The sequence below is a fragment of the Hibiscus syriacus genome, unplaced genomic scaffold (genome assembly GCF_006381635.1).
Source record: "Hibiscus syriacus cultivar Baekdansim isolate YM2019G1 unplaced genomic scaffold, ASM638163v2 tig00002919_pilon, whole genome shotgun sequence".
NCBI lineage: Eukaryota > Viridiplantae > Streptophyta > Magnoliopsida > Malvales > Malvaceae > Hibiscus > Hibiscus syriacus.
In genome coordinates this window covers 1,108,927-1,134,234 of record NW_024061957.1, presented here as the reverse complement: position 1 = coordinate 1,134,234, position 25,308 = coordinate 1,108,927, and the positions used below count along the sequence as shown (strand labels likewise).

Here is a 25,308-nt window from a genome sequence, read left to right as displayed (position 1 = left end):
TAGCAACAATGCTAGCTATCATTTGCTTCTGTTTTTACTATCACTCTTGGGTTCGGTTCTGGACTACAATCAGTATATGTTTCAATAATATCTGGGAATTATATGATTAGAGAGTTTCAAAGCAGAAGTCTTCATCTTCAAAGTTAGAAGTGGAAGTATACTGCCCTGCGTACACAGACAATAGTATGATTTAGGTAGTAACAATCGTGTATACTACACTTCCGCCTCAACTTAAGTAATATAGGTTGGTGTTCTCAGCAGTATGAGATTCAAAAAATGCCAGCTCTAATTTTCCTATAGGAAAAAAACAAATTTGTTAGGCAGGAGCAGGATTAATAGGGTTTGTCCATGTAAAACTTCTCTTTATGAGAATATATATATAGAAGGCCGGGTAAAAAAGAATATTATTTTCTATAAAAAAAAATCAGAATTTGAACTATACAGCTTCTATGCGTATTGTTAATTGACTAAGAAAAAATTCAGAAGATATACTAACTTGTAAATTGTAATCACTCCAACTATTCAATATATATATATATATATATATATATATATATATATATATGGGATTATAGCAGTGGCAACAAGATGCCATTAAATTAGAGCAAGAATTAGCACATAAACTAAGTATATATCAAGATCAAACACTGGCAAAATTGCAAGACAAAAACAGTTTCAAGGCTGGATCATGATCCATGTTAATGCAAATCTTAACAATTGCAGTTCAAAAATTTTGTTAGATCCATCTAAAATTCTATACAAACCCTAACCTGCATAGAACAAGGAATAGAAAATAGTTTTCAACCTTGAAATATTCTCGAGGAACCCAAATCTTCTTCCACCTTCACTCTCTTGTTTAACCCGAAAGTGGCTGATATGACATCCACAATTTTCTTTTGTGAATGCAGTACCATCTCAATCCTTTGGTTCTCCATTTCCATTCTGAATCTCTCTGTTTCAAGTATTATTTCCATATTTTTTCTTTCCATCCTCTCAAACCTCTCTGCAAATCTCTTTATTTCCACTGCTAATCCCACTCTCTTGTCTTCTTCCTCCATTCCCACAACTCCCACGTCACCATCCCCGCCCTCTTCCGGTCTGACCCTTTTCTTCCCACCGCTACACAGCCCCGAGAACCGGTTCACAACACTTGGCCGGCGCAGAATGTAATTGATACTGCGGCTTTTACTGAACCGATAATCTTCTTCATCATCATCATCGTCTTCTTCTTCTTCTTCTTCTTCGTAACAACAGTAGTTATTTCCAGCTTTATGCCCATCGTCGGGATAAAAGTGTTTCTCTCCGGTTGGAACCATGGAAGGCAATGGTTGGGTCGAGAAAGGAAAAGGCCCGTGTTCCAGAGCTTGCATGGCGTCGAAGTAAGGCCAAGGGGAGCCCGAAGCGAGAACCTGGCGTTCGGAGCGGTAGCGGCGGCGGAGTTTCTCCATCTTGTAACGGCACTGGAGGGCGGTCTTGGAAGCGGGGTCGTCGAAGAGGCCGCAACGGGTGGCGACGGTTACGGCTACTTCCTCCCATTGGCCGGCCTTGAGTTGGCCGCGCTGGAGAGAATACCATTTTTCTTGGTAGGCTTGGATTAGGTTGAGGGTTTCTTGGTGAGTCCAAGGAAGGGGTTGGAGTTTTCTAGCGGCGTTCTTGTCGGCCGCTGGCGTTGAATGAGACATTGGTTGGGCGATTGGGATCAAATTTCAGATAAGTGTTTTTGAAAGAGGGATTAGAAGTGTTTTAGTAGGGGTTAATGAGAGCGGCCGTCTCTGACGGTGATGGTGGGCGGGAATGGGTGGGCCTAGTAAGTGTTTTGGTTTCTGTTTTAAAATTTTAATGGACCCGAACCCCAAATTTTGTTCTGGATCTACGACACTTGAAATCAGGCCCAAATATGAACAAAGATTGAGACGCGGCATATACTTTTCAGGGTAAAGTATACAAATGATCATCGACTATGTGGTATTATTTTATTGAATTCATTAATTGTTAAAAAATATAAAATAATCTTTAAATTATAAGGAGTTGTTTTATTGAGTCTCTCAACTATTAAATTAAAAAATAATCACTTGACTATTCATATATTCTAAATTTATCATTTTCTATTAAAAAATTGACAGACGTTTGAACTTATATGTTAACTTGTCCATTGAGATATGATAAAATTATATTTTTAATGATGTCTAATGACACTTTCATTGCTTTTAAGCACTGGCTCGCCAGCATCATTTTTATCATACAAAATATACCTGAAATAGTTCTGAGATCATATTATATCATACCCTAGTTAGCAGGTTAACGTCTAGCTTAGAAGAACGTCATATTTTTAATGAACACGAACGAGTTTGAAACACATGAATACTTGGGTGACCAATTTATAACTTTAATTAGCTAGAGGACTCAACAAAGTAGAATCATATAGTTAAAAAACATTTTGGAACTTTTAATAGTCGAGTGACTCAACAAAATAACACCTTATAGTCGGGGATCATTTGTATACTTTACCTTATTTTCTATAAGTTTTAATTTTTTTATAAAATATAGGGTACACAAAGTATTTAGTCATCCAACTATCACTTTGGTTTCATTTTGATCACTGAACCTATTTTGTTTTTCAAAATCATCACCAATGTTACGTTTTGATTTTATTTTAATCAACAGCCGACAAAAAATTAATGATGATATTGATGGTATCATTATAAGATAATGTCTTGTTATAATAGAAAAAAATACCACATGAACGGTTTTATTATTCTTTTAACGGTAAATGATCAAAATAAAACTAAAATATAACGTTATTAATGATTTTAAAAAGAAAATAATTTGATGATCCTAACGAAAACAAAATGATAATTGGATGAATATGTAGTTTACATTAAAATAAATTACATATATATGTAAAATTGTCCCAATTAAAGGGTAAAATTAATTAAAAATAGAGCGAGAAAAAATTGTCTATGTAAAATGTGGTAGAAATTGTCTGAAAAAGAGATTTACACAAACCTAAAGCGAGCAAGAAGGACCGATTTTCTTCACTTGACATGCTACTGTACATGACGTGGCTTTAGGCACTATCTTCAATTTCATCTGATACGCTCCGGCAGCGTCTCCTCTTGGAGCCGACCTGAAGGGAACATTAATGAAAGATGCATGTGATTATATGGTTAAAGATGTTATAGTGCTACTTTCAGCTGGGTTAATTTGAGAGGGTGATTATATGGTCCCCTTATATTCAACATTCCAACTGCTTTGATACCGACCCTTTTGAATGGAAAAATAGCACTAACATTATCCTAATGAGGTGTGATTTAGTCCATTTTCAAGTCATTTTGCGCATAGATTGTTAAATTACTTGTAAAAGAAGTTTTCTATGGTATGGAGAAGGACCCTGCAATTAATGATATTAACAACAAGCCTCAAATGACACATCCATACTACCAAAAAGGCACCTTAACCAGAAGCCATCATTTGTTACTATCTGAAAATCATGATCAGTTTTGCTTGCTTTACACGTTAAGTGAACACAGTTGACATTCACTAGGATTGTCTATTTTTCATGCATACATGGCATTCTGCAGTTATAAAGATGTTGAAGTAATACAAATAATCCTTTTAAGTAACCGAAATAACAGCATGACACAAGCATAAGATAGCTAACAAGCATGTAAAAGATAGTCCCAGATTTATATAATTAAAGACAGTCAAGTTGAGAAGTGGCATGCCTTGGAAGATGAAGGCAAAGGAGGCAAAGAAGCCTGTTTGACAGGCTTCTTTAGCTGCTGAAATTCCCGAAGCTGGTTCACCAGCTCCTTGATGAGTTTCAAATGGGTATCCACCATTTTACTCTGATCCGATGAGAAAGTAAGCTTCACTTTTTCTCCTCGCACAATCTGTAGCCTCTCTCTAAGGCCTTTGATTGCAGCACCAATGGCCAACATTTCATTACTGACCCCAGAAAAAGTCCTGCGCAATTCATATCGCGAGGTTTTGTGATCTAAAGCAGAATCGGGTGGCTTTTTACTTTCTTTTGAGTTCTCCTCCGGAATGTCTACTTTATCATCGACAACATGGACATCATAGATAGCCGGTTCCAAATCAGACGTGGGATGTTGTAGATTACAGTCTAGTGGTTGCCAAAATCCGCATTCTTCTTGAGCTCCTATTCTGCAGTTAAAGAAGTTTTCTCAATGCCTTGGACTGTTTTGGTTGCAATTTCTTGGAAGGCTATATCATCATGATCCACTGTTCCCACTTCCTTATTTGCACTCGATCCACTATTCCCCGCCTGTTTCACCACCACCAGTTGATCTTCACCTATACCAAGTTGAATCGAAGGCTGTTGTCCCTCTTTACTCAATGTATAATTAAATTCACATTCCTCCGGCTTATCTCCCAGCCTGTAAGCTTCTAGTTCTCTCTCCAATAGGTGATACTCCTCCCACCAAACAAGTATCTCTTGCAGAATCTTGATCTCTTAATCATCATAAGCAATTTTTTCTTCCACCATCCTTTTATATTGCCTTGCTTCCATTTGTATAGAAGCTTTATCCTTTTGTAGCCGCAAAATCATTGCCGTGGTTTCATCGGAAGCCAATTCGGCGGCAGCCCTTTCTTTCTCCAACTCCAGGTACATAGCAGCAAGCTTAGCTTTCTCTTCTTGAAGAGCTTGTTCCAACATTCTGATCCGATCAGCTTCACCTCCGATAAACCCTGATTTCTCATTAGTGTCGATAAAAGTTGATTTTTCCGTAAAATTTGATCCTTTTTCCCTCTCCACTGCTCAATCCAAAACCATGCCAGGTTGTCTCACCTATATCTGTGCCAGTTTGAGTGTTATTATCATCTGAAAGAGCATTTCTCATAGGTCAACACACATGTAATGATAATAAAATATATCAGATCTAGAAAAGGCAATGAAAAGTCCATCTAGTTCAATGATTCCCTTACGAAAAATGCACGCGAAAAGTTGCCACTTGAAGCTAGAAGTACCAATATGGAATATATATATATATATATATATATATATATATATATATATATATATATATATATATTACAATATAATGATTTTACAGGAGATGTATTTAACTTACCAGGTAAACTATCTACAATTTCAGCAACTGGACCGAACTTATCCTTAATTTCACTTCTTGTTTCACCGCCACTAATATACGAAGAAGATGAAACACCTGCAAGAGATGATGGGAAATTATCGGACAATAATACCGGATATTGGAATACTACACAAGATTGTAAACTGCCAGTGATATTATTGATTGATATTGTATGTATATTTTTACAAAGAGCACTTCTTGCTTTATATACATCACGCTCAGCCTGCAACCAATTAACTATCTAACGTCTTAACCGTTGTTACAAACAAACTGCAACAACTTACTAACCAACCTGAATGCTAACTATCCTCTGCTGCAATCTTCTTGGCATACACATCACTCCTAACATCTCCTATGTTCAATATTCCCCCTAATTTTTCCCTTGTTTTTTTGCTAAACACACCTTAATTTGATCGCGAAAGCATTCAAAGGCACCTTTAGCTAATGGTTTGGTAAACCCATCAGCAATCTGATGTGAGGCTGGGACATATTGAACTTGTAGATGTTTAGCTGCCACCTTTTCCCTCACAAAATGAACATCGAGATCAACATGCTTGGATTGTGCATGGTAAACCGAGTTAGCACTCATTGCAACAACTCCTGAGTTATCACACCAGATTGTTGGTGTTGAATTCGAATCTTCACCTAAGTCAGCAAGAACATCATTAACCCAAGTGACTTCTGCAGCAGCAGCAGCATCAACAAGACTCTTATACTCGGCTTCCATGGTTGACCGAGAGACTGTCTTTTGTTTCCTTAATAGCCAAGACACCAAACATTTGCCAAGGAAGACACAATGACCAGACATCGACCGTCTGTCATCAACATCACCTCCCCAGTCTGCATCCGCAAACGCAGTGATAAACAGATTAGAGCCAGCTGTTGAGAACAGCAGTCCATAATCCACTGTTCCTGCCAAGTATCGAATGATCCTTTTAACTGCCATAAAATGATATTCGCGAGGGGCTTGCATGTACTGAGCAACCTTGCTCACACTGAGAGCCACATCAGGTCGAGTATGACATATATATAGCAAAGATCCAACAATGCTGCGAAACTCATAGGCATCAATTAACGGATGATCTTCATCATTAGAGAGTTTATTAGCTACAAACATAGGCGAGGCAGTCGGATTAGCACGTGTCATCTTCTCTTTTGCCAACAGATCGAGCAGAAACTTTTTTTGACTTAAAATAATGGAATTAGCATTGCGCTTGACCTCAATACCCAGAAAATAGGACATGTCACCAAGGTCCTTGAGTGAAAATTGTTTATTGAGCTCACGAATCACATACTTAATATGGTTGAGTGATTCTCCTGTCAGTATGATATCATCTACATATACAAGGATAAACGTGCGAGTGCCAGCCTGGTTGGTAACAAACAAGGATCTGTCAGCTTTGGACCCTCGAAATCCCAGAGCAAGCAGGCTATCTCGAAGCTTGTTGTGCCAGTTACGTGGTGCTTGTCGTAAGCCATAGAGCGCCTCCTGTAGCTTACAGACAAGAGGGGTGCCATTAGGATTGTACACCTAAAATCCAGGTGGATGCTTCATAAACACATCTTCAGTCAATCCACCATTGAGAAACTCGATGTTAACATCGATTTGTCGAAGCGACCATTTCTTCGAGACAGCCAGAGAAAGAATGATATTGATTGTAGAGAACCGAACCATAGGACTAAACGTTTCTTGGAAATCTTGTCCTGGTACCTGTGAGTACCCCTTCGCAACCAGGCGCGCTTTGTGCCTTTGCACAGTACCATCATCATTTTTCTTGATTTTGAAGAGCCACTTACATCCTACAGCCGACCTTCCTTCTGGGAGTTGGACCAGAGTCCAGGTGCCATTTTGCTGTAGAGCGTTAAACTCATCATGGACAGCTGCCGACCATTTCTTATATTGAAAAGCTTCAAAAACTGTTTCTGGGATTGCCTCATCAAGGTTGCTGAGGAAAACTTTGGGCTTGAAAACACCAGCCTTGCTACGTGTACACATCGGATGAGTATTGGCTTCTGTATTCGATTGTGACACCACAACCGGATCAGCTACAGATTGTTCAGGTGCCACAACCGGCTCAGCTACAGACTGTTCAGGTGTGTGAGACTCATGACACGCTTCTTCATCAGGAGTCAAGGTTGTAGAAGGAGCCACCGATGCTTGCGAATGAGAGGCATGCTGGTTTTCAGCAGATTGTAGGCTTGATCCAGTGGGCATGGTGAGACTACGAGAGGCAGTGGGGGGTCAATGTAAGCCCAGGAGAAGTATTTCCATGCGAAGAAGCCATAGATACACGCAACCGTTGTGGCTGCATAATTATGTCTAAAGTAGACGAATTCTTCTTGGCTAAATCACGAGAAGGTTACAGCTCTGCAAAAGGAAATGTAAGCCGAGGAGAGGTATTTCCATGCGAAGAAGCCATAGATACACGCAACCGTTGTGGCTGCATAATTATGTCTAAAGCAAACGAATTCTTCTTGGCTAAATCACGAGAAGGTTGCAGCTCTGCAAAAGGAAATGTTAGTTCATCAAATTTAACATGGCGAGATATGTAAACTCGGCCATCCGCTGCCAGACACTGGTAGCCTTTGTGTTGAGGACTGTACCCTATGAAGGTACATTGCTGGGAACGAAACATGAACTTGTGCTTTTGAAATATTTGCAAATGTGGAAAACACCTGCATCCAAACACCTTCATAAAATTATAATCAGGTTGCCTGTTAAACAACTTTTCAAATGGTGAAGCACCTTGCAACACTCGAGCAGGGAGTCCATTAATGAGGTAGATTGTCGTGGTCACAGTATAGGACCTGAACTTCAAAGGTAAGGTAGCCTGAACTAGTAGAACAAGAGCAAGCTCAATCAAATGTCGATGTTTTCGCTCCACAACCCCATTTTGCTCAGAGGTATGTGGGCATGTCACTCAATGAACAATCCCTTCTTTGGCCAGAAGTGTATTCAGTGGCCTATACTCACCACCCCAATCGCTTTGAATGGCTTTAACAGTGAGGTTAAACTGTGTAGCCACCATACTCCTAAACAGTTGGAACACAGTTAGAAGTTGAGAGTTGTCTTTTAGCAAGTACAACCAGGAGTGACGAGTGCACGTGTCTAAAAAGGCAACATAATATCGAAATCCGTTTGATGGAGTAGGTGCAGGACCCCACAAATCGAAAAACACAAGTTGAAAGGGTTCAGAATATACAGTCTGCGAGTGTTCAAATGGTAGTTTATGGCTTTTCTCAACACAACAAGTCGAGCAAACTTTATTGGTATTATTTGAAATATTTACATGTAGTTTATTACAAACATCTTTTAGTGTTTGAAATAAAGGGTGCCCAAAGCATCTGTGCCTCAAATCAAAGGCCTCTGAGTAGTAGCTAAGCTAATACTAGCCTGATTATTAACTAGTTGTCTGCCATCAGCCAGCTCGAACGAGTAAAGACCCCCATTATGCTTTCCTCGAAGAAGTACATTTCTAGCTTTGATACCATATTTGAATACTACACAAGATTGTAAACTGCCAGTGATATTATCGATTGATATTGTATGTATATTTTTACAAAGAGCACTTCTTACTTTATATACATCACGCTCAGCCTGCAACCAACTAACTATCTAACGTCTTAATCGTTGTTACAAACAAACTGCAACAACCTACTAACCAACCTGAATGCTAACTATCCTCTGCTGCAATCTTCTTGGCATACACATCACTCCTAACATCTCCTATGTTCAATATTAGAGAAGGTTTTCCATTACCCAAAGCCGTCCTCTGTCGCCTCTAAGCTCTCGATTTCTGCTTCTGGTTCACAGTTCGTTTCCCCTTGGCATCATATCCACTATCATTGTCCGTCGCATTTTGCAGCTAAAAGTGAAGTTGAACATACTTCACCTTCCAATTCAATGACCCCAATGCCAAATTTTACATCATTCGAATTCAACTCTAGGTTGTTGAACGAAATCGAGTCGAAAGGGAACCTATTCAAAGCCAGATTTTGAACAGAGCATATATTTCTTCTTGACCATTGAATAAGCAGGTTGTGCCAGCAGATGTTGCTATTTTGGTACCCAAGAAACCCAGAACAAGGACAAGGCAAGTGAATACCAAAAACATCGAAGAATTTCCAAGCAAAATAACCCAAGGTTTATCCACATAGAAGGAAATAAGCTAGAGTAAGATCAAAAAAAGATCTTACAAGATCCGTTAAATCCATGAAGAAATTGCACAGGAAACCATTACAATTTGAAGAGTTCAAAATCCCCAGAGAAATTCAGTTCCACTAGTAAACGAATGAGTCCAGAAAAAAAAAACCACCTTGAGAAATACAATACCAGAAAGGAATTTCATGTCCAAATTCCAAAACTGAAGAACTTAAAAAGGAAAAAAATTACGAGGAACAAGAAAATGGTTGTTACTCCAATAACAAGTGAAGAAAATTCTGGATTTTCACAGAGAATTGAGTTCTTAAGATACGGAGATGAAGCAGTAAGCTTGGGTGTTAAGTAAACAAAAGGGAAATCAGTTTTAAGAATCCCAAAGTCGATAAAGACAAGAGGATCAAAGCTTGGGGGGGAATTTCACGGCGTCAGACAAAAGTGAATATCAGAAAACAGCCGTCGGTTTAGGAGGAATTGATAGTTACAGTAAACGACAATGTGGGGTGACAAATATTTAATCGGAAAGTGGGAATTCGCCGTCTTTAAGCTCTGTTGGCCATTTTTTGTCTGATGAACTGAACAAAGACAACCGCCTTCGTCAACCGTCTATGTTTTTATAACATCAACGGTGTCGCTTACAATCTGTAAACAAATTCTGTTCAAAATATCAAATCACTTGTCTAAGCTGACAAGTAAGAAATTAGTGGTTTCCTGGTGGGTGTTATCATTGCGGGTACATGTATCTTTTTAACATCTAGTTGTTTTTAAAAAAAAATAATATTCACATTGCACATGAAATTTTTATAAAAATTAAAATAATGAAATTATTTTTTTATCAAAATAATTTTTTGCATGCCATATAAATCTTAAAATTTAGAGTCATAAATCTTAATAGATTTCAAGAGTTTATCGAATTTTAATTAAATAATTAAAATTTAAAATTTAAAATTTATCTAATATATTTTAAATCTATATAGAGAATTAATCCGTACATCAAATCGAATAGAAACACAGATTAATTTATATATATATTTTGAGATTATTTAACATAATTAATTAATGTTTGATTTACAATTTTTATATAAGTGTTTGGTCTAAACGTTCATTATATATGAATGATCTGAGTTAGACTTGTGAGAATAACATGTTTGTGATATGTATACTATTGCAAGTGTGTAAGTTGTACTATTTTGAAATATTTTCCACGTAAATTAGAAAGAAGCAGATTCAACTTTCACTCAATTTGATTGTCATCATAAATTTAATTGATATTAATTTAATTATCTTTAAATCCTTGTTTATCATGATCGAATATATGGTGGTCCTAATTAAATAATAAATAATGAAGTTTCTTACCGTATAATAAAGTCACTATGTTTCCATTTCGCCAGTAAATAAAAACAAATGACCGAAAAATAAGATCTTTTGCTTCACGGGCTACGCCCAATAAGTTTCTTTTGACATATGTATTAGTTATCATTTTAAGTATTTTCTTCCTTTTCTTTTCTAAATAATTTTGTTAATAAAATCATTAATGTTTACCTTGGATAAATTATATAAAAAATTAACTATACTCAAATAATCATTATGATTATTAAACTTTTAAGAAGTATAAAATAATTATTTAATTTATCAAATTATTATAAAATAATTAATATAACTTAACAATAGATTGTAAGAGTTCACTCAATTTAATAATCATTTTATGATATTTTGATAAATTTTAATAATAATTTAATAATAATTTAATAAATTTAATAATTATTTTATAATTATTTAAATAATTTTATAATTTTCCAAATTTTAAAAACAATAAATATTTAAATATAATTTGATAATTAGTAACAGATTTTATCTTTTATATTTTTATCAAATAACCATTCACATTTCGAGCATCTAATATTAGTATGACATACTAACAGGTTTGGTTCAAGTGATAAACAACTTGATATCGTTTAAGTAGGTATCGAGTTAGCGTCATTGTGTATGCAGAAAATCTTTGTTGGGAGACTCACCCACCCAAAATCAGGTGTGCAACTCGGATCGATCCGGATTAATCATATTGAAGTCTTGAGAATCGAAAAGGTCACAAAAAATATACCTAGTATGACATTTATTTTAGTTTAGAAGAAAATGAACTATAAACTATATATTTATTCAACCAAAGTAGGACTGCAGTCATTCGCATACATATATCATTAATATAAAATTTTTATATCTGAGTGAACATGATAAAATTTCAGAATGAGTAGACATATATTAATAGAAAAAATTTCAAATTTCAAAGAAGAAATCAAATTCCAAAAAATTCCAAGGTGGACACTAGCCCTTTTTAACGACTAGAGCGAATGCATTAATCTCCCTAGGGGTAAATGCTTCTCATTATTTAAAAAGAAGGTTTAATTTAATATATTAAGAGAAAAATTAAATAAATTACATATAAATTACTCTTTTTTTTAAATTAAAATTTTGAAATCTTCAATTTTAAAATTCTATTGATATTAACGACAACATACATCCGTTAATATTCATCTATAGAATCTGAATAAACGATAGTCTCCACGCCATTTTTGTCATCCCGTCTATTGGACTCTCGAGGGATGTATACGAATTTCAGTTCGTAATCTCGCTCTCTTAGCTCAAATATATGGAGGCGAAATCCTCTTTCATCATTCTTCGATCTAGCAAGGAAAGAACATCCTTGTTGTCGATTTCCAAATAATTCTTACCTTATTTCAAATTGGATAAATTATTCTTTTCTTTTTTTGGATAATCAGTTTTTTATTACTCAAGAAAGCAGAGAACTACTTACAAAACAATCCAATCATAGGATACAAAAATAGGGAAACCAATATACAACAAAATTAATCTATACCCCATTGATTACATAGTACTAGATTTGTGTTGTCATTTCTGTTAACATTCCTAATGCTTAAAATAGTTCCAGCAATCAACTTAATGATGCTAATAATTTCTTCTTCGCTTCTGTATTTCCCTGTGAAGATTCTTCGATTCATTTCCTCCCATATTGTGTAATTAAGTGCACACCAAGAAAGTTTAAATATTGAAGAAATCAGAGACTTACCTTTCCATGTTGTAGATGCCCATTCCAGCAAATTGCACCATGTCACGGGTGGTCTGTTCAAGCCTAAAATTTGAAGAAGAGACTTCCATATAGAAGCTGTCCATAAACAACTGGCAAAAGAAACTTAGTGGAAACCATCCAAGAAATCACACTATGTTTCGGTATATGAAGGGGAAACCATATCAGTTTTTCTCAAGTGACTTTGCTTTCTTTTGGCCGAATACCTTCCCAAATTTCTTTCGTATTAATTGCAGAAGAAGAAGCAATCAGAGGTCTGACCGTGCTTCTCATTTTCAGCATGCGTCTGAAGCACCAAGAGGAATTCAATGGTTCAGCCACAGTCCAAAAATCGTTATGTTTGATGATATATTTGCGCGTCCAAGCTAGGCACATTGAACCTTCCCCTGCAAACAGTTTTCGGATCTGTTGAATTAAACATGCAGAATTCTAGGACTTAATATCCTTGAGACCAAGACTTCCTTCGGATTTAGGCTTATAAATTTTTACCCAATTAACTCTTGCTCCAGCAGCAGGAGAATCAGAACCCTTCCAAAAAAAAGCTTGACACTAGTATGAATTTTTTTTATATTTCAATTTTTTCATATCATTTCTCTCTCACCGTATTAGTAGTATATCTACTTTTATTTTACAGTAAAATAATATTAATCAGTAAAATAACAACACATTTCATCGTCAAAGTAAATTTATGATAAAATCCTTATTTTTTTTTATCGATTTACAGGTTACACCATATATAAAATAAATTCATAGATTATATTAATGCCTTAAGTAAACTACATATTTAATTATTCAACTATTTTTGTAGTTTCTTTTTAATCACTAATTATTATTTTTTTCAAAATTATATCTAATGTTATGTTTAGATCATACTTTGTTAAAAAATTAACAAGTGTACTAACGTGTCAACATAAGATAATTTCATGTCATCATCGAAAAGATTAAAAAATTATATAATGTCAACAATTTTGTGTATTTTTTAATAACTGGTGACCAAAACGTAACATAACGTATAATTTTAAAAAGAATAGGTTAGTGACAAATACGAAATTTACCCAATTTTTTTTCAAAAATTGGAAAACCTCAAGAACCATTGAGCCTTCGCTTTATTAGTAAAACGACTGAATTGATCTATTTAATAATAAAGGAACTAATATTAGAGTGGCTAAATTGATACAAAAGGTATTTGATCCACTAGTTTTCATCAAATGTCGGCTAAATCTTGAATAAGGGAGTGACAGTGAGATCTAAATATGATCAAAATTACAATAGGGATTTTATAAACGGGGAATCAATAACTACAGTGGTAAAGATAACAGGAAAAAGGGAAAGACTTGAAGAATGCTGCATATGAGATCAATTCCAATACAAATCAGATAGAAGATTTAAGAGCCGAAATCAATGTCAATTAAGCAAACACATGAATAGTATGTTATTCTTAAGACGACATAGGCAAAGACTCTGAAAACACAAAGATCTGATTTCCAAGTCAATGTCAAAACACTGTCATTACCGTCCAGCGTGAATCATTGACAATCTGACATTGTTACATTATTTATTTCTTGTTTTTACTTGCACCACCGCCGCCAGCACTGTTCCCTCCGGTTGCCGCCTTCTTCGCAGCCTTTTCCTGCAAGGCCTTTGCATCTCTGCTCATTCCAAATTCCAAAAATCAAAGGGGGGGGGGAAGACTGAAATTTGCAAAACTAAAAATAAAAAGTGAGAACAAAAGATGAGTCATGAGTAGACAATGAAACCTTTCACGGCGTTGTTCAGGGCTTAATCCATCGTCCTTGGTCTTGCCTTTGCCGCCTGCTCGAGCTTGAGCTCTTTCTCGATCTCGATCTCTCTGGTTACCGCGTTAGCTAATGTTAAAGAGATAGCATTAAATTAAAAATATACATTAGAAAAACAACAGTTGACCTCGTACAAATCGAAAGTATACGAGTCATGATTGATTCCCGGAAGCCAAAGTGCGATCACCAAACGTTAACCGCTGAAAAAAAATCAAAACAATCGATGAAAACACAACAAATAATTGAAGAGCTAACTAAATACATAAACAGATTGAGAGAGCGAGAAAGAAAAATCACCAGAAAAAACAGGGGGAAATGGAATCTTATAGTGGAGGATAAATGAGGCGTGGACTTCAAAAGAGGAGTTATTTGCGGGACAATGGATCTATGGAAGGTTCCAGGAGCCGCATATATTCCTTCTTAGCTGGACAAATTGCAACTAAATAAATAGTTTTTCGTAAAAAACAAATAAAAATTGAAACAAGTTGGGAAAACAGTTGCTGTCAACTTGTTGGGTGGCGATTAATGGCCCTTCGATTTGTGGAAATATGGGTTCCACGTTTGGGATTAATCTCTTTCTCTCCGTCCGATTTCGAGGAGACTTTTCTTGACCGCTTCTTTTTGTTTCATATATTATTTACGGTAAAATACACTCCAATTCACTCAATTGTTAGTTCAATTTTAAATTGGTCATCACTTATTAAAAAGTATGATTTAGTCATTCAGTTAAAATATTAAGCTTAATGTATGAATAAGTGCTCAAACTATACGTTAAGTTAACTTTAGGCATCTAATTTTTTTTGTTAAAATATGTACTTAATTTTTTCTCTATTACATTTTTAGGTGCCTAACATTTTATTTGTTATACTTTTAAGTGTTTACATTATAACGACCGTTAAAAAAATGTTAATTGACATATGTCAAATTTATATATATATTTTTAAAAATATTTTAAGAAATTAATTTTTTTCAAAAATACCTTCAATTTTTTTCAAAATCTCAAAAACACCCTAAATTACACTAAATGTCCTTGTCTGTTCACTGCCATTCACAACCCCGCTTCAATTCTATATAAGGATAAATTTTCAAGCCGAAAATAATCAATTAACCGACTTCAATTCATATTATTTCTTCAAGAAACACTGTTTCAATTCCTTAGACAACTTAATTTTGCAAACACCGTCATCAAAGACAACCCCATTGTGCCCATTTACTCTTTGATGGTATAATAATTGATGGCCTCGCTACTTTCATATGCAAATGAGAGAATGAAGTAGGGGAACATATAGACGAAACATATATTATTTGCAAAAATGAGATTTATAATTTAGATTCAAGGATTTGAATATTGGATTAGAGATTTTAGGAGATTAGACAACGGCAGATTGATGAGTGAGTGGTCGACGTCGACAACGACGGTCATAGATGACCGGTCGTGATAATGACAATAAAGAATTTTAGGATTTTAAGATTTTTTTGTTGTTGTGATTTTAGAGAAAGTTAGGATTTATTTTAAATGTATATATAAGTTTTTAAAAATAATATAAATATGATAAGTGTCACTTATCGATCTTTTTTAACGACTGTTATAGTGTAGATATTTAAAAGTGTAACAGAGAAAATATTAGACACCTAAAATTAATTTAGGATATAATTTGGACACTTATTTTTGTATTAAGCCAAAATATTATTGCAACGTGCCATTAGAACGTTAAAATTACAAAACAAAATAATGATGTAGCCTGATATAATAATTATTTTAGTCTCAAACTTATACATTATATCAATTTATTCCTAATTCAAAATATTTTAATAAATAAAATCTTCATATTTAAAAATCCCAACAATTTAATCCTTGTTCTTCTCCCAAATTACTTATTCTTCTTCCGTAAATGTCATACTACTTTCTTGTTGCTTTTAATTGTTCTAGATACCTTGTATTGTGTGGGAAGTTTTAAAAAAAATATTTCATATATAATTTATTTTTTATTGTACACTTTGAGGATATCTTTTTTTTTCATGCGTTGTTGTTGCTTTCAATGCATAAAATATAAATTACCCATATTGTTAGTGATAAATTCAGAAAAATTCTATAGGTTTTTTTACCATTAAAAATTATATATTTTTAATTTAAAAATATAATAACAATTATATATATATATATATGGATTAAATATAAAAAATATTAATTAGACCAATATAACTTTTTTAACATAATTTATACATATTTTTTATTTGAGCTAAACTAACTATTTGGTCACCCACCTATTACTTAATTTATGTTTTGGTCACTCAACTATTTTTTTTAAAATTATACATAACCTTGTACGTTTTGATTGTGTTTTGATCATACACCATTAAAAAAATTAACAATGATGCTAATATAAATTACCCATCTTTTTAATTATTTTTCAGTCCTGATGTGACATTATCTTATGATGGCACATCAACATCACCGCTAATTTTTTAAAGATGAGCGACCAAAACATAACAAAAATGTAACATTAAGTGTGATTTAAAATGAATAATAGTTTGGTGATCAAAACAAAAACTAAATAATAAGTGAGTGACTAAATAAACAATTTATCCTTTTTGGGGCATGGGTAAGCCATGACCTAGGTAGGCTTGGGCCTAGATACGTCCCTGCTTCTTGTTGACCAATCTAATCTCTAGATTATAAATTTAGTTACACTTACACATGTATTTCATAAGGTTACAAGTCGAGTTTGCTAAACAATAATTACTTGATATTCATTGATGGAATTCTTTTATTAGTAACTTTGTTGTTGATTTATGGTATAATGCAGTTATTCAACTATTAATACGATTTGATAATTGGCTTTGTTTGATATTATTGTAAAAAAATACACTAAATTAACGAAATTTTTAAATATAAAGAATAAATTTATTAAATAAATATCAATTTAATATAATGTATAAAATTTATTGATTAAAATTATTATTATACTAAATTTCATTAAACTTATGTTTCATTTTTAACATAGAAGTGATATGCTCGTAATAATATTTTAATTGAATAAGTAAATTACAACTTTTAAAGAGAAAATATATTGTTTATAACCGAATTAATAATTGATGACCTAAGATGTATTTTATCCTGTTATTTATTATGCTTTTGGGCCGTTTATGTTGGACCTACGTTTATATACTCTTGTTTTGGTTTCACTTAGGGGAGCCCTTGTGCACGTTTTTCCATAGAGTAAAGAGAGGCCGCCCTGTTGAGTGGCTCGTTTAAGAACCGACTAATATGAACTTAAGACAAAGCACATTGCAATCAAATGGTTGTCCCTTGTTCTCATATGTAATGGGGTAAGGGGAGGTAAGATAGTAGGCTGCCCCCAACACTAGGTTGAGAGCAACTTCCGTAGGAGACCTCCAAATTATAAAATGTCCTCCATAAGACTCGATCTCACGACCTCAAAGTTAAGAACCTTATGCAATCAAACAAAATCTAAATATGAAAAAGAACCAGCTAATATGAACTTAAAACGAAGCACATTGCAATATCTGATTATAAGATAATTCATGTTAAGCTTATAGACTGTTAGATTGTACATATATGAATATCAATTATTAAATTTGACTATCTAAGATCACACCAACAATTGAAAATTTTGAATTTTAAGAAACAATATTGATGAAAGATAATTTCATATAAAAACAAAAGAACATTAAGCATAAGGGTAGTCCGTTAATTAAGCTATTAAATAATACGGGTCTTACATGTGAGCTCATCAATATTAAGATAAGATAAACGTACCGTGTCTAAAGTCAAACTAATACTTAATTATTCCCACCAATATAGAGCTGGCTCGGTTGGCCAGCTACGTAAACCGTCGATGTAATTGTTTTGTTTTAATAAATATTTAAATATTGCAATAAACGTAAGATTTAATAGACGATAACAATTCATTTTATATGTAGAAAAATAAAAATATTATTTTTAAAAATAAAACATAAATTTGAATAAAAAAACTAAAATTTATTAATTGCGAATAAATTAATTATGTAAGAATAACGGAAAATTCATAAAATTAAAAATTAAACTCAAATACAAGAGAAGACGTCAAACCTTATTTTTATTCGTTGAAACAGGAAAGGCAATAATTGACAATAATGCAAGCTAAAGTTGGTAATAAGAACAAACAGGTTCTATTCTTTGGCAGCTAGTAGTAGAGAAAGCATGCTAACCGGCTGTTTGCAGCATTGAATTTTGAATTATATATTTTACTATTTTTTTTATATTTTAGAGTAAATTATATGTTTAATATCTAATTTATTAATTTTTATTCTATTTTGATACTCAAATTTTATTTTGTCAAAATTATATATAATGTTTAGTTTAAGTTTTATTTTGATATTTTATCATTAAGAATTTAACAATGATGTTGATATGTCATAATAAGGTAATATAACATTATATTTGAAAAATAAAAAAAATATACCACTTCAATAGTTCTTTTAATTTTTTTAACGATAAAATATCAAATTAAAACATAAACTAAACGTTAGACATAATTTTTAAAAAAATAAAATTTTGGTATAAAAATGAAAAAAATAGTTTATATAGTAAATGTATTGTTTGCCCTATATTGTATAAAGTAAACAATAAAGTTAAAATAAGATTGTGTTTATACAACCCAACAAACCGCCACGCGGATTAATATGGTTAGTGTTTATTTATTAAATCTCTGATTATAATCATCATTTCCACCTTTAATTACAGTTTGTAATTCCTCAATTCTCTCATTAGAACATCTCCCTTTTGCATTTTACCCGAGTTCTTTAAAGCCAAACAAACTCTCGCATTTTTCTCATTCACTCTTTCATTTCCAATAATTCTAAGAACTTTCTCTTTCTATCCTATCCTCCATTTGTTTTCTATTTTTCTGTACGTTTTTTAAATTTTATTTTTTATTGCTAATCATAAACAACTGAACTCTGTCCTGTATTCTCCTTCTTTCTTTTTTAATGAAACTGTAATGCAATGGAAAGTGGCAACCGGAGGAAGCTGACGCTGTTTGAGCAGATGATGGCGGTCAATAACGGCCGGGATACTCTGGCCGGTTTGACTCTTGAAGCCATTTTGGGAAACGCTAAGCGGCCTGAACAACCGTCGGCACAGAACCGTACGCTTATTGAGATCATACGAGACGATGAGTCTAACAGGGAAAAGAAGAGTTGGAAAACGTTACGGGACAAGCTCCGGCTCAAGCGACTAGTCTCTTCCTGGACCTCCTCGGTCCATATCCCGGCTTCTGATGCCATTGTTGATGGTAATAATAGATCCCAGTTCTCGCGGTACGGTTCCTTTCGTTCTCACTCTGCTGAACCGGCTCGTGTTGGGAACGGAGGTCAAAGCGCCGCGCGAAGCGATTCGGGTCGGGTTCTGAACGATGTCGACTTGCGGAGTAATGCTCCACCGTCGAGAAGCTTTAGGACATGTACCGCGGGAAACGGCGCTGGGAGCAGCGAAGATGACGACTCTCCTATGGCGCGTAATGAGACGCGCCAACTTGGAACGGTGTTAGCGCTGGATAGGGCATTATCTGAGAGAGAAGCAGCAGCGGAGGAGCCGGTGAGGATGTCATTGATGGACTTTTTGGAAGAAACAGAACTGAGTGGACCGAGACGCACGACGGTAAACGCCGGCGACGACGAAGAATACGAGGTGAAAGACACGGCGGAAGCGAGCGGTGGGATGCAGCACACGTGTTGCGTGTGCATGGTTAGGCATAAAGGTGCGGCGTTTATTCCATGCGGCCACACGTTTTGTCGGGTTTGTTCGAGGGAGCTTTGGGTTCAGAGAGGGAACTGCCCGCTCTGCAATGGCATAATCCTGGAAATTCTTGACATCATTTAAAAAAAAAACCAGTGATTATTTTTTAATACAAGTAACCTAAATGCAATTATTGTCTGGGATTTTGGTAAAATCTTTGAGGTGGTAAACAAATGATGTTGCTCTTGATGATTTTGTTAACAGTTGTTATTGCAGTTAACTTTATTTCCACTTTATATGTGATTGATGTTTTGTTATCCCGATATTGTTGATATTATACGTATTTGATATAATTACAAGTTTACGCGGTAACAAGTTCTTGTTAGAAGAGTATGTGTTATATTCAGCTTCCTTCTTTCTCTCTCTGATTTCCTATGGTATTTGTCGGGCCATAAAACGAGGACCATTCTCTAATGCCATACGTCAAAAGAAAAGGCAATTAAATCTGCATGTATCCTCCTGCCTTGGATTTAAATGCTGCCCATTTGATTTTCCTTTCTTAAAATTTGAAGTAAAATTTGAAGCGGGAATTTGTATTTTGTTTTTAAAATTTGATCCCACAAGAACAAGATTATGCTTGATCTGCATTTTTTAGACTTTAACACTTGAGGTTAAGCCTTAAAAAAAACAGTGAGATTATGCTTGGAATTTGCAACTTATTTAGATCAGCTAAAAAAATATTTTTAATAGTAATATTAAAGAACACAATTAATACTTTAATAGTAATATTTGTTGGCAAATTTCCCAAAAAATCACCTCTTCCATTTTTATTTCTCGATCTAACACCCTTTGCAGAAAGGCGCGGTACGCTGATGTGGCGCCACGTGAGATAATGCGCGGCCCATGCACCGCGCCTTATGATGACATGGTGCCACGCTCGGTAAGGCGCGGTGCATGGGTCGCGCCTTTTGCCACGTAGGGTAAGGCGTAGTGCATGGGTCGCTCCTTCCTGAAATTCTGACACGCGTCAGAATGGCGCGGTGCATGGGCCGCACCTTTGCTTTAAATCCGGCCCCCACCAGACCGTTCACATCTCCATCCCACCCTTATATATACCTCAATTCTCAATCATTTTCATCACACCAAATCCTCTCAAATACTCTTAAATTCTCTTATAGCTCTTTAAAGTATATTTTATTATATTTAATATTTTGTTAGTATTTTATTTAATTATTTAATTCTTTTAAAATTTTTTTAATTATTTTTTTGCAGTTATAAAATGGAAGACGATCTGCTTTGTTTGGATGGAAATCATATATCTAGATATTTTGCTGATACTGTAACATTTTTACATTTTAGTTTAAATTATTAGTAATAATTTATTTATTTAATTTTTATTATTAGTTTATAAATTAATTTTTGTAATTATTAATATTTTTAGGAAAGCGACCGTATATTAGATCCTTTTATCTGGAACCTTAAGTTAGTGATACCAACCCATGTTTAGATATATTTAGTCGAGGCTCGATTCAGTCACATAGCTAGATATGAAGGCCATTGTAGGATAGAACCAAACTTTATTTCTGCATTAGTGGAGCGGTGTAGATCGGAGACTCGCACATTCCATCTTCCGTGCGGAGAGTGCACGATTACGCTTGAGGATGTTTCTATGCACTTGGGGTTTTTGGTGGATAGAGATGTGCTTTCAGGGATGTCACATGTTAACTGAAATACTTTGTGCCAGGAATATCTAGGACGTGTCCCGCAAATTTTAACGGTGGTCGGATACCGTTAAATTGGTTATATGCAAATTTTTAGAATTTGAGTGAGAACGCCTCAGAGGATCAAGTTAAAAAGTATGCACAGGCATGCATACTGCAACTGATATGAGGGTTGTTGATGCCGGATAAATCGCGCAACCAAGTTCATTGTATGCGGTTGCGGCATCTTGGCGATTTTCATTTGGTTGGATCACTGAATTGGGGCTCGGCAGTTTTGGCTTTCCTGTATAGGGAGATGTGTCGAGCGACTGACTATAGGAAAATGTTATCGGCAGATGTCTCATTCTGCTGCGGTCTGGGCATGGTATCGCTTACCCTTTTTATGTCATGTTGTGAAGAACCCGTTTGTATTCCCGCTACTATTGAGGTAATTACAAAACTGATTTCGTATATTAATCATTTTACCCAGTGTACAATAAAAATTACTTCCTTGAATAGGTGGTCTATTGGCAGAAAAAATCATCGGGATCTACATGATGAATTAGAAATAATCAGGCTACTAATCGATCAGAAGGCTGGCACAGAGATATGTATTTTAATGTTTGAAAATCTATTTTCTTATTATAGTTATATAATTAAATTATTATTTTGATAAGAATTATATATATTTGTTTTAGTTTGAATGGGCTCCTTATTGTAATGATGATATAAGGATGTGTATCCCACCTGAGTTAAGGTGCCCGTTAGATGTTTGGATGGCGGTGGTCCCTCTGATATGTTATGTGATTATCGAGTGGCACCCCACTGATCGTGTACTCCGTCAATTTGGTTTCGTACAACCAATTCTGGAAGCACCTCGAAATATGAACCAGTTGTATAACACAGATCGACGCGGTAAGACGGATATAGATTAGCTGGTGAAGCATTATGAGTGGGTGATAATATGAGAGGATCGACATCGACGCATTCCTCATAAAGAACCCATTTATGTTGACCATTTGACGGTTGCAGATGGTTATTATGAGTGGTTAACAGTAACGGAAATCTGTTTCTGCTTTCTGAGGATGCATGAGGATGAAACATTCATTGACGTAGACAGAGATGTGCACCGTCACAACCCCATTATCCCCCGACTCGTGGACATAGACCATTCGTCGTCAACTGCACCACTGGAACCTTCACAACAACCACCGTCTGCAACGACATACACCCCACGGCCATATTTGATGCCACCACCGTCTTCCCCTTACCATATGTCGTCGTCGCCACCGTCACAGAGTTATATAACCCCTCCTGGAGGATATTATGGTTCTATGTTTACATATCCGACTTGGGGTTCATATGCTGGTTATTTAGCGGGTGCATCGTCATCACCGATGGCTGTCGCACAGACTCCTCCTGTACAGTTTTCTCACTCATCGATGTATGTGTTTTATGAGTTTTCTCAATTTTTTATGAGCGGTGGGATAGTCAGTCATACAACTACATGGTCCTTATTCTATGGAGGTGCTATATCGTCATCAGTTCCTCGTCAACAAAATGTATCTGCTCCTGACGACGACGACGACGATGGTGATGATGATAACAATGAGGAGTTAGAATCAGTTATACGAAGAAATCCTACTCGAGACAGACAGCCATAGCCCTGCGGAACACATTCGCACTGGAGACATTGATAGTTTTTTATATTTTATTATATTTGTATTTACTTGTTTATTTGACTTTCTTTATTGTAATTATTATTATTATTTATCATTTAATACTTAATTAATTTTGTTAATTACTTAATTCAAGCGAACGATAATGATCATTTAGTGCTTTTTAATTGTTTTTATAATAATAATAGTAAATTTATGGCATTAAAATCATTACACGTTACTGTAGTCGGGCTGTCAACTTTATCAGCTTGTTTAGCCAGCCCATAGTGAGAGCTTAATGACAGACCCCGAACAGCACGTACTTCAACAAACTTTGAATACATTTCCGTATCAGCGTCTGAATAATGATTTTGAGAATCAACCATCATTTCAACATAATCATTGTTCGATAGTTCGAACACTGTATAAGTTAACGAAAACATTGATGTTGGAAATCTGTACAGAACCGACGACATTCTTCTAGTACTTCCAACATGAACCTTTCTTGAAATTTTTTTATCAACTCCTTAAGAGTTATGTTTCTCTTGAAGGATATTTTAACATAATGATTTGATACGAAAACAACGTCGGTTTCATCTTCCCGAATTTCTCCATCATAATAAACAATAGCTGAAATTCGCGTCATTCTTATAGTTTGAAAGTGGGACAATCTTATATCTGCAAAAAAAAAAAAACTGAAACAAGTCTAATTAAATAAATAATATATTAATTAAAATATAACGCAATAAATTTTTTACACATAAACGTAAATAATTTAAATAATATAATTTTATATTTTTACCGTCTCCGTAAAAATATTTCGACGTATGATTCCGGTTTCCAATTTTACAACCATAAAAATTAATTGAAAACGATTAGTATAATATTTTTTTTCAAATAATCATATATGATTATAAAAAAATTACCTTACAACGAAAGGTCGAACGAACTTCTCAATCAAAGATAAGCGAATTGTCGGGTGATATTTACGGGTTAAAAGGGTTATTGTTTGATGTTTTCGGTTGAGAGGTTGTTGTGTGAAAGTTTACGGGTGAGGATTATTTATAGCCGAGAGGAAACACTTTAAAGCCGAGAAGTGCGGATACAATTATACAAGGTGCGACCCATGCACTGCGCCATTCTGACGTGTGTCAGAATGTGAGGAAGACACAACCCATGCACCGCGTCATACACTACGTAACATAAGGTGCGACCCATGCACCATGCCTTACCCAGCGTAGCGTCATGTCAACATAAGGCGCGGTGCATGGGCCACGCCTTATGTCACGTGGCGCCACATCAGGGTAAGGCGCAGTACATAGGTCGCGTCTTTCTGCAATAGGTGTTAGATCAAAAAATAAAGATGAAAGAGTGTCTGATAGGAAAATAAAGATGGAAAAATAAAGATGGAATGGGTGATTTTTTTTGGAAATTCGCCATATTTGTTTAGAGCTGAATGACAATTGACAAGTGTGATGAAGCGGTCGGACGAAAAGCAAAGCTGCGCTCTGGCTTTAGATTGGGAACTGTTAGAAAAGCATGAGAGTTGTGGTTTGTTTTAGTGTGTGGAAGGTTACGATTCTTTCAACAGTAACAGCAACAGCACTTCACACAATCCAAACATTACATTCATTTTCATACAGAAGAGCGAGCAAGTTCGTAGTTTCTAAACGAGGAAAAAAGCTCATTTTGTCTTTTCGTTTTCAATTGTTACAGCACACTGATTATAATACAAAAGCTTCTTTGTTTCTGTCTGAGCCCATGCACCTCTGTATTGTCATTCGGGCTTTAATATTATAAAGCTAGTATTTTGAATTTTAAGTTATTTACATTATTCAATTTTGTAAATTGAATAATTATAATTTTTATTTAAATTTTGAGTTTAAGTAAAATTTAAATTTAAAAATCAAAATAACATCATTTTATTCTTTAATTAAATAATTTGATTGTTCTGTTATTCATCTTTAATTTCATTATTCATTCAACTTTTTTATTTTTATAAGTATATTTTGATTAAATTTGAATCATATATCTC

The 25,308-nt window shown here is 34.7% G+C and overlaps 2 protein-coding genes across 2 annotated transcripts; one reads left to right on the top strand and one right to left on the bottom strand.

Annotated features, from left to right (window-relative positions):
* Nucleotides 1-785: 785 nt before the first annotated feature.
* On the bottom strand, nucleotides 786-1,731 carry LOC120165204 (trihelix transcription factor ASIL1-like). Its single transcript, XM_039174775.1, has one exon. It carries the CDS (start codon nucleotides 1,680-1,682, stop codon nucleotides 801-803), a length of 882 nt encoding a protein of 293 aa, XP_039030706.1. The 5' UTR covers nucleotides 1,683-1,731; the 3' UTR covers nucleotides 786-800.
* Nucleotides 1,732-19,183: 17,452 nt separating this feature from the next.
* Nucleotides 19,184-20,059, top strand: LOC120163623 (LON peptidase N-terminal domain and RING finger protein 3-like). The gene has a single exon (XM_039173515.1). It carries the CDS (start codon nucleotides 19,184-19,186, stop codon nucleotides 20,057-20,059), a length of 876 nt encoding a protein of 291 aa, XP_039029446.1.
* The last annotated feature ends 5,249 nt before the right edge of the window (nucleotides 20,060-25,308 follow it).

Excerpts from the sequence above, each read along its gene's own strand:
- LOC120165204 (XM_039174775.1), bottom strand. The coding sequence starts at position 1,682 with ATGTCTCATTCAACGCCAGCGGCCGACAAGAACGCCGCTAGAAAACTC.
- LOC120163623 (XM_039173515.1), top strand. The coding sequence starts at position 19,184 with ATGGAAAGTGGCAACCGGAGGAAGCTGACGCTGTTTGAGCAGATGATG.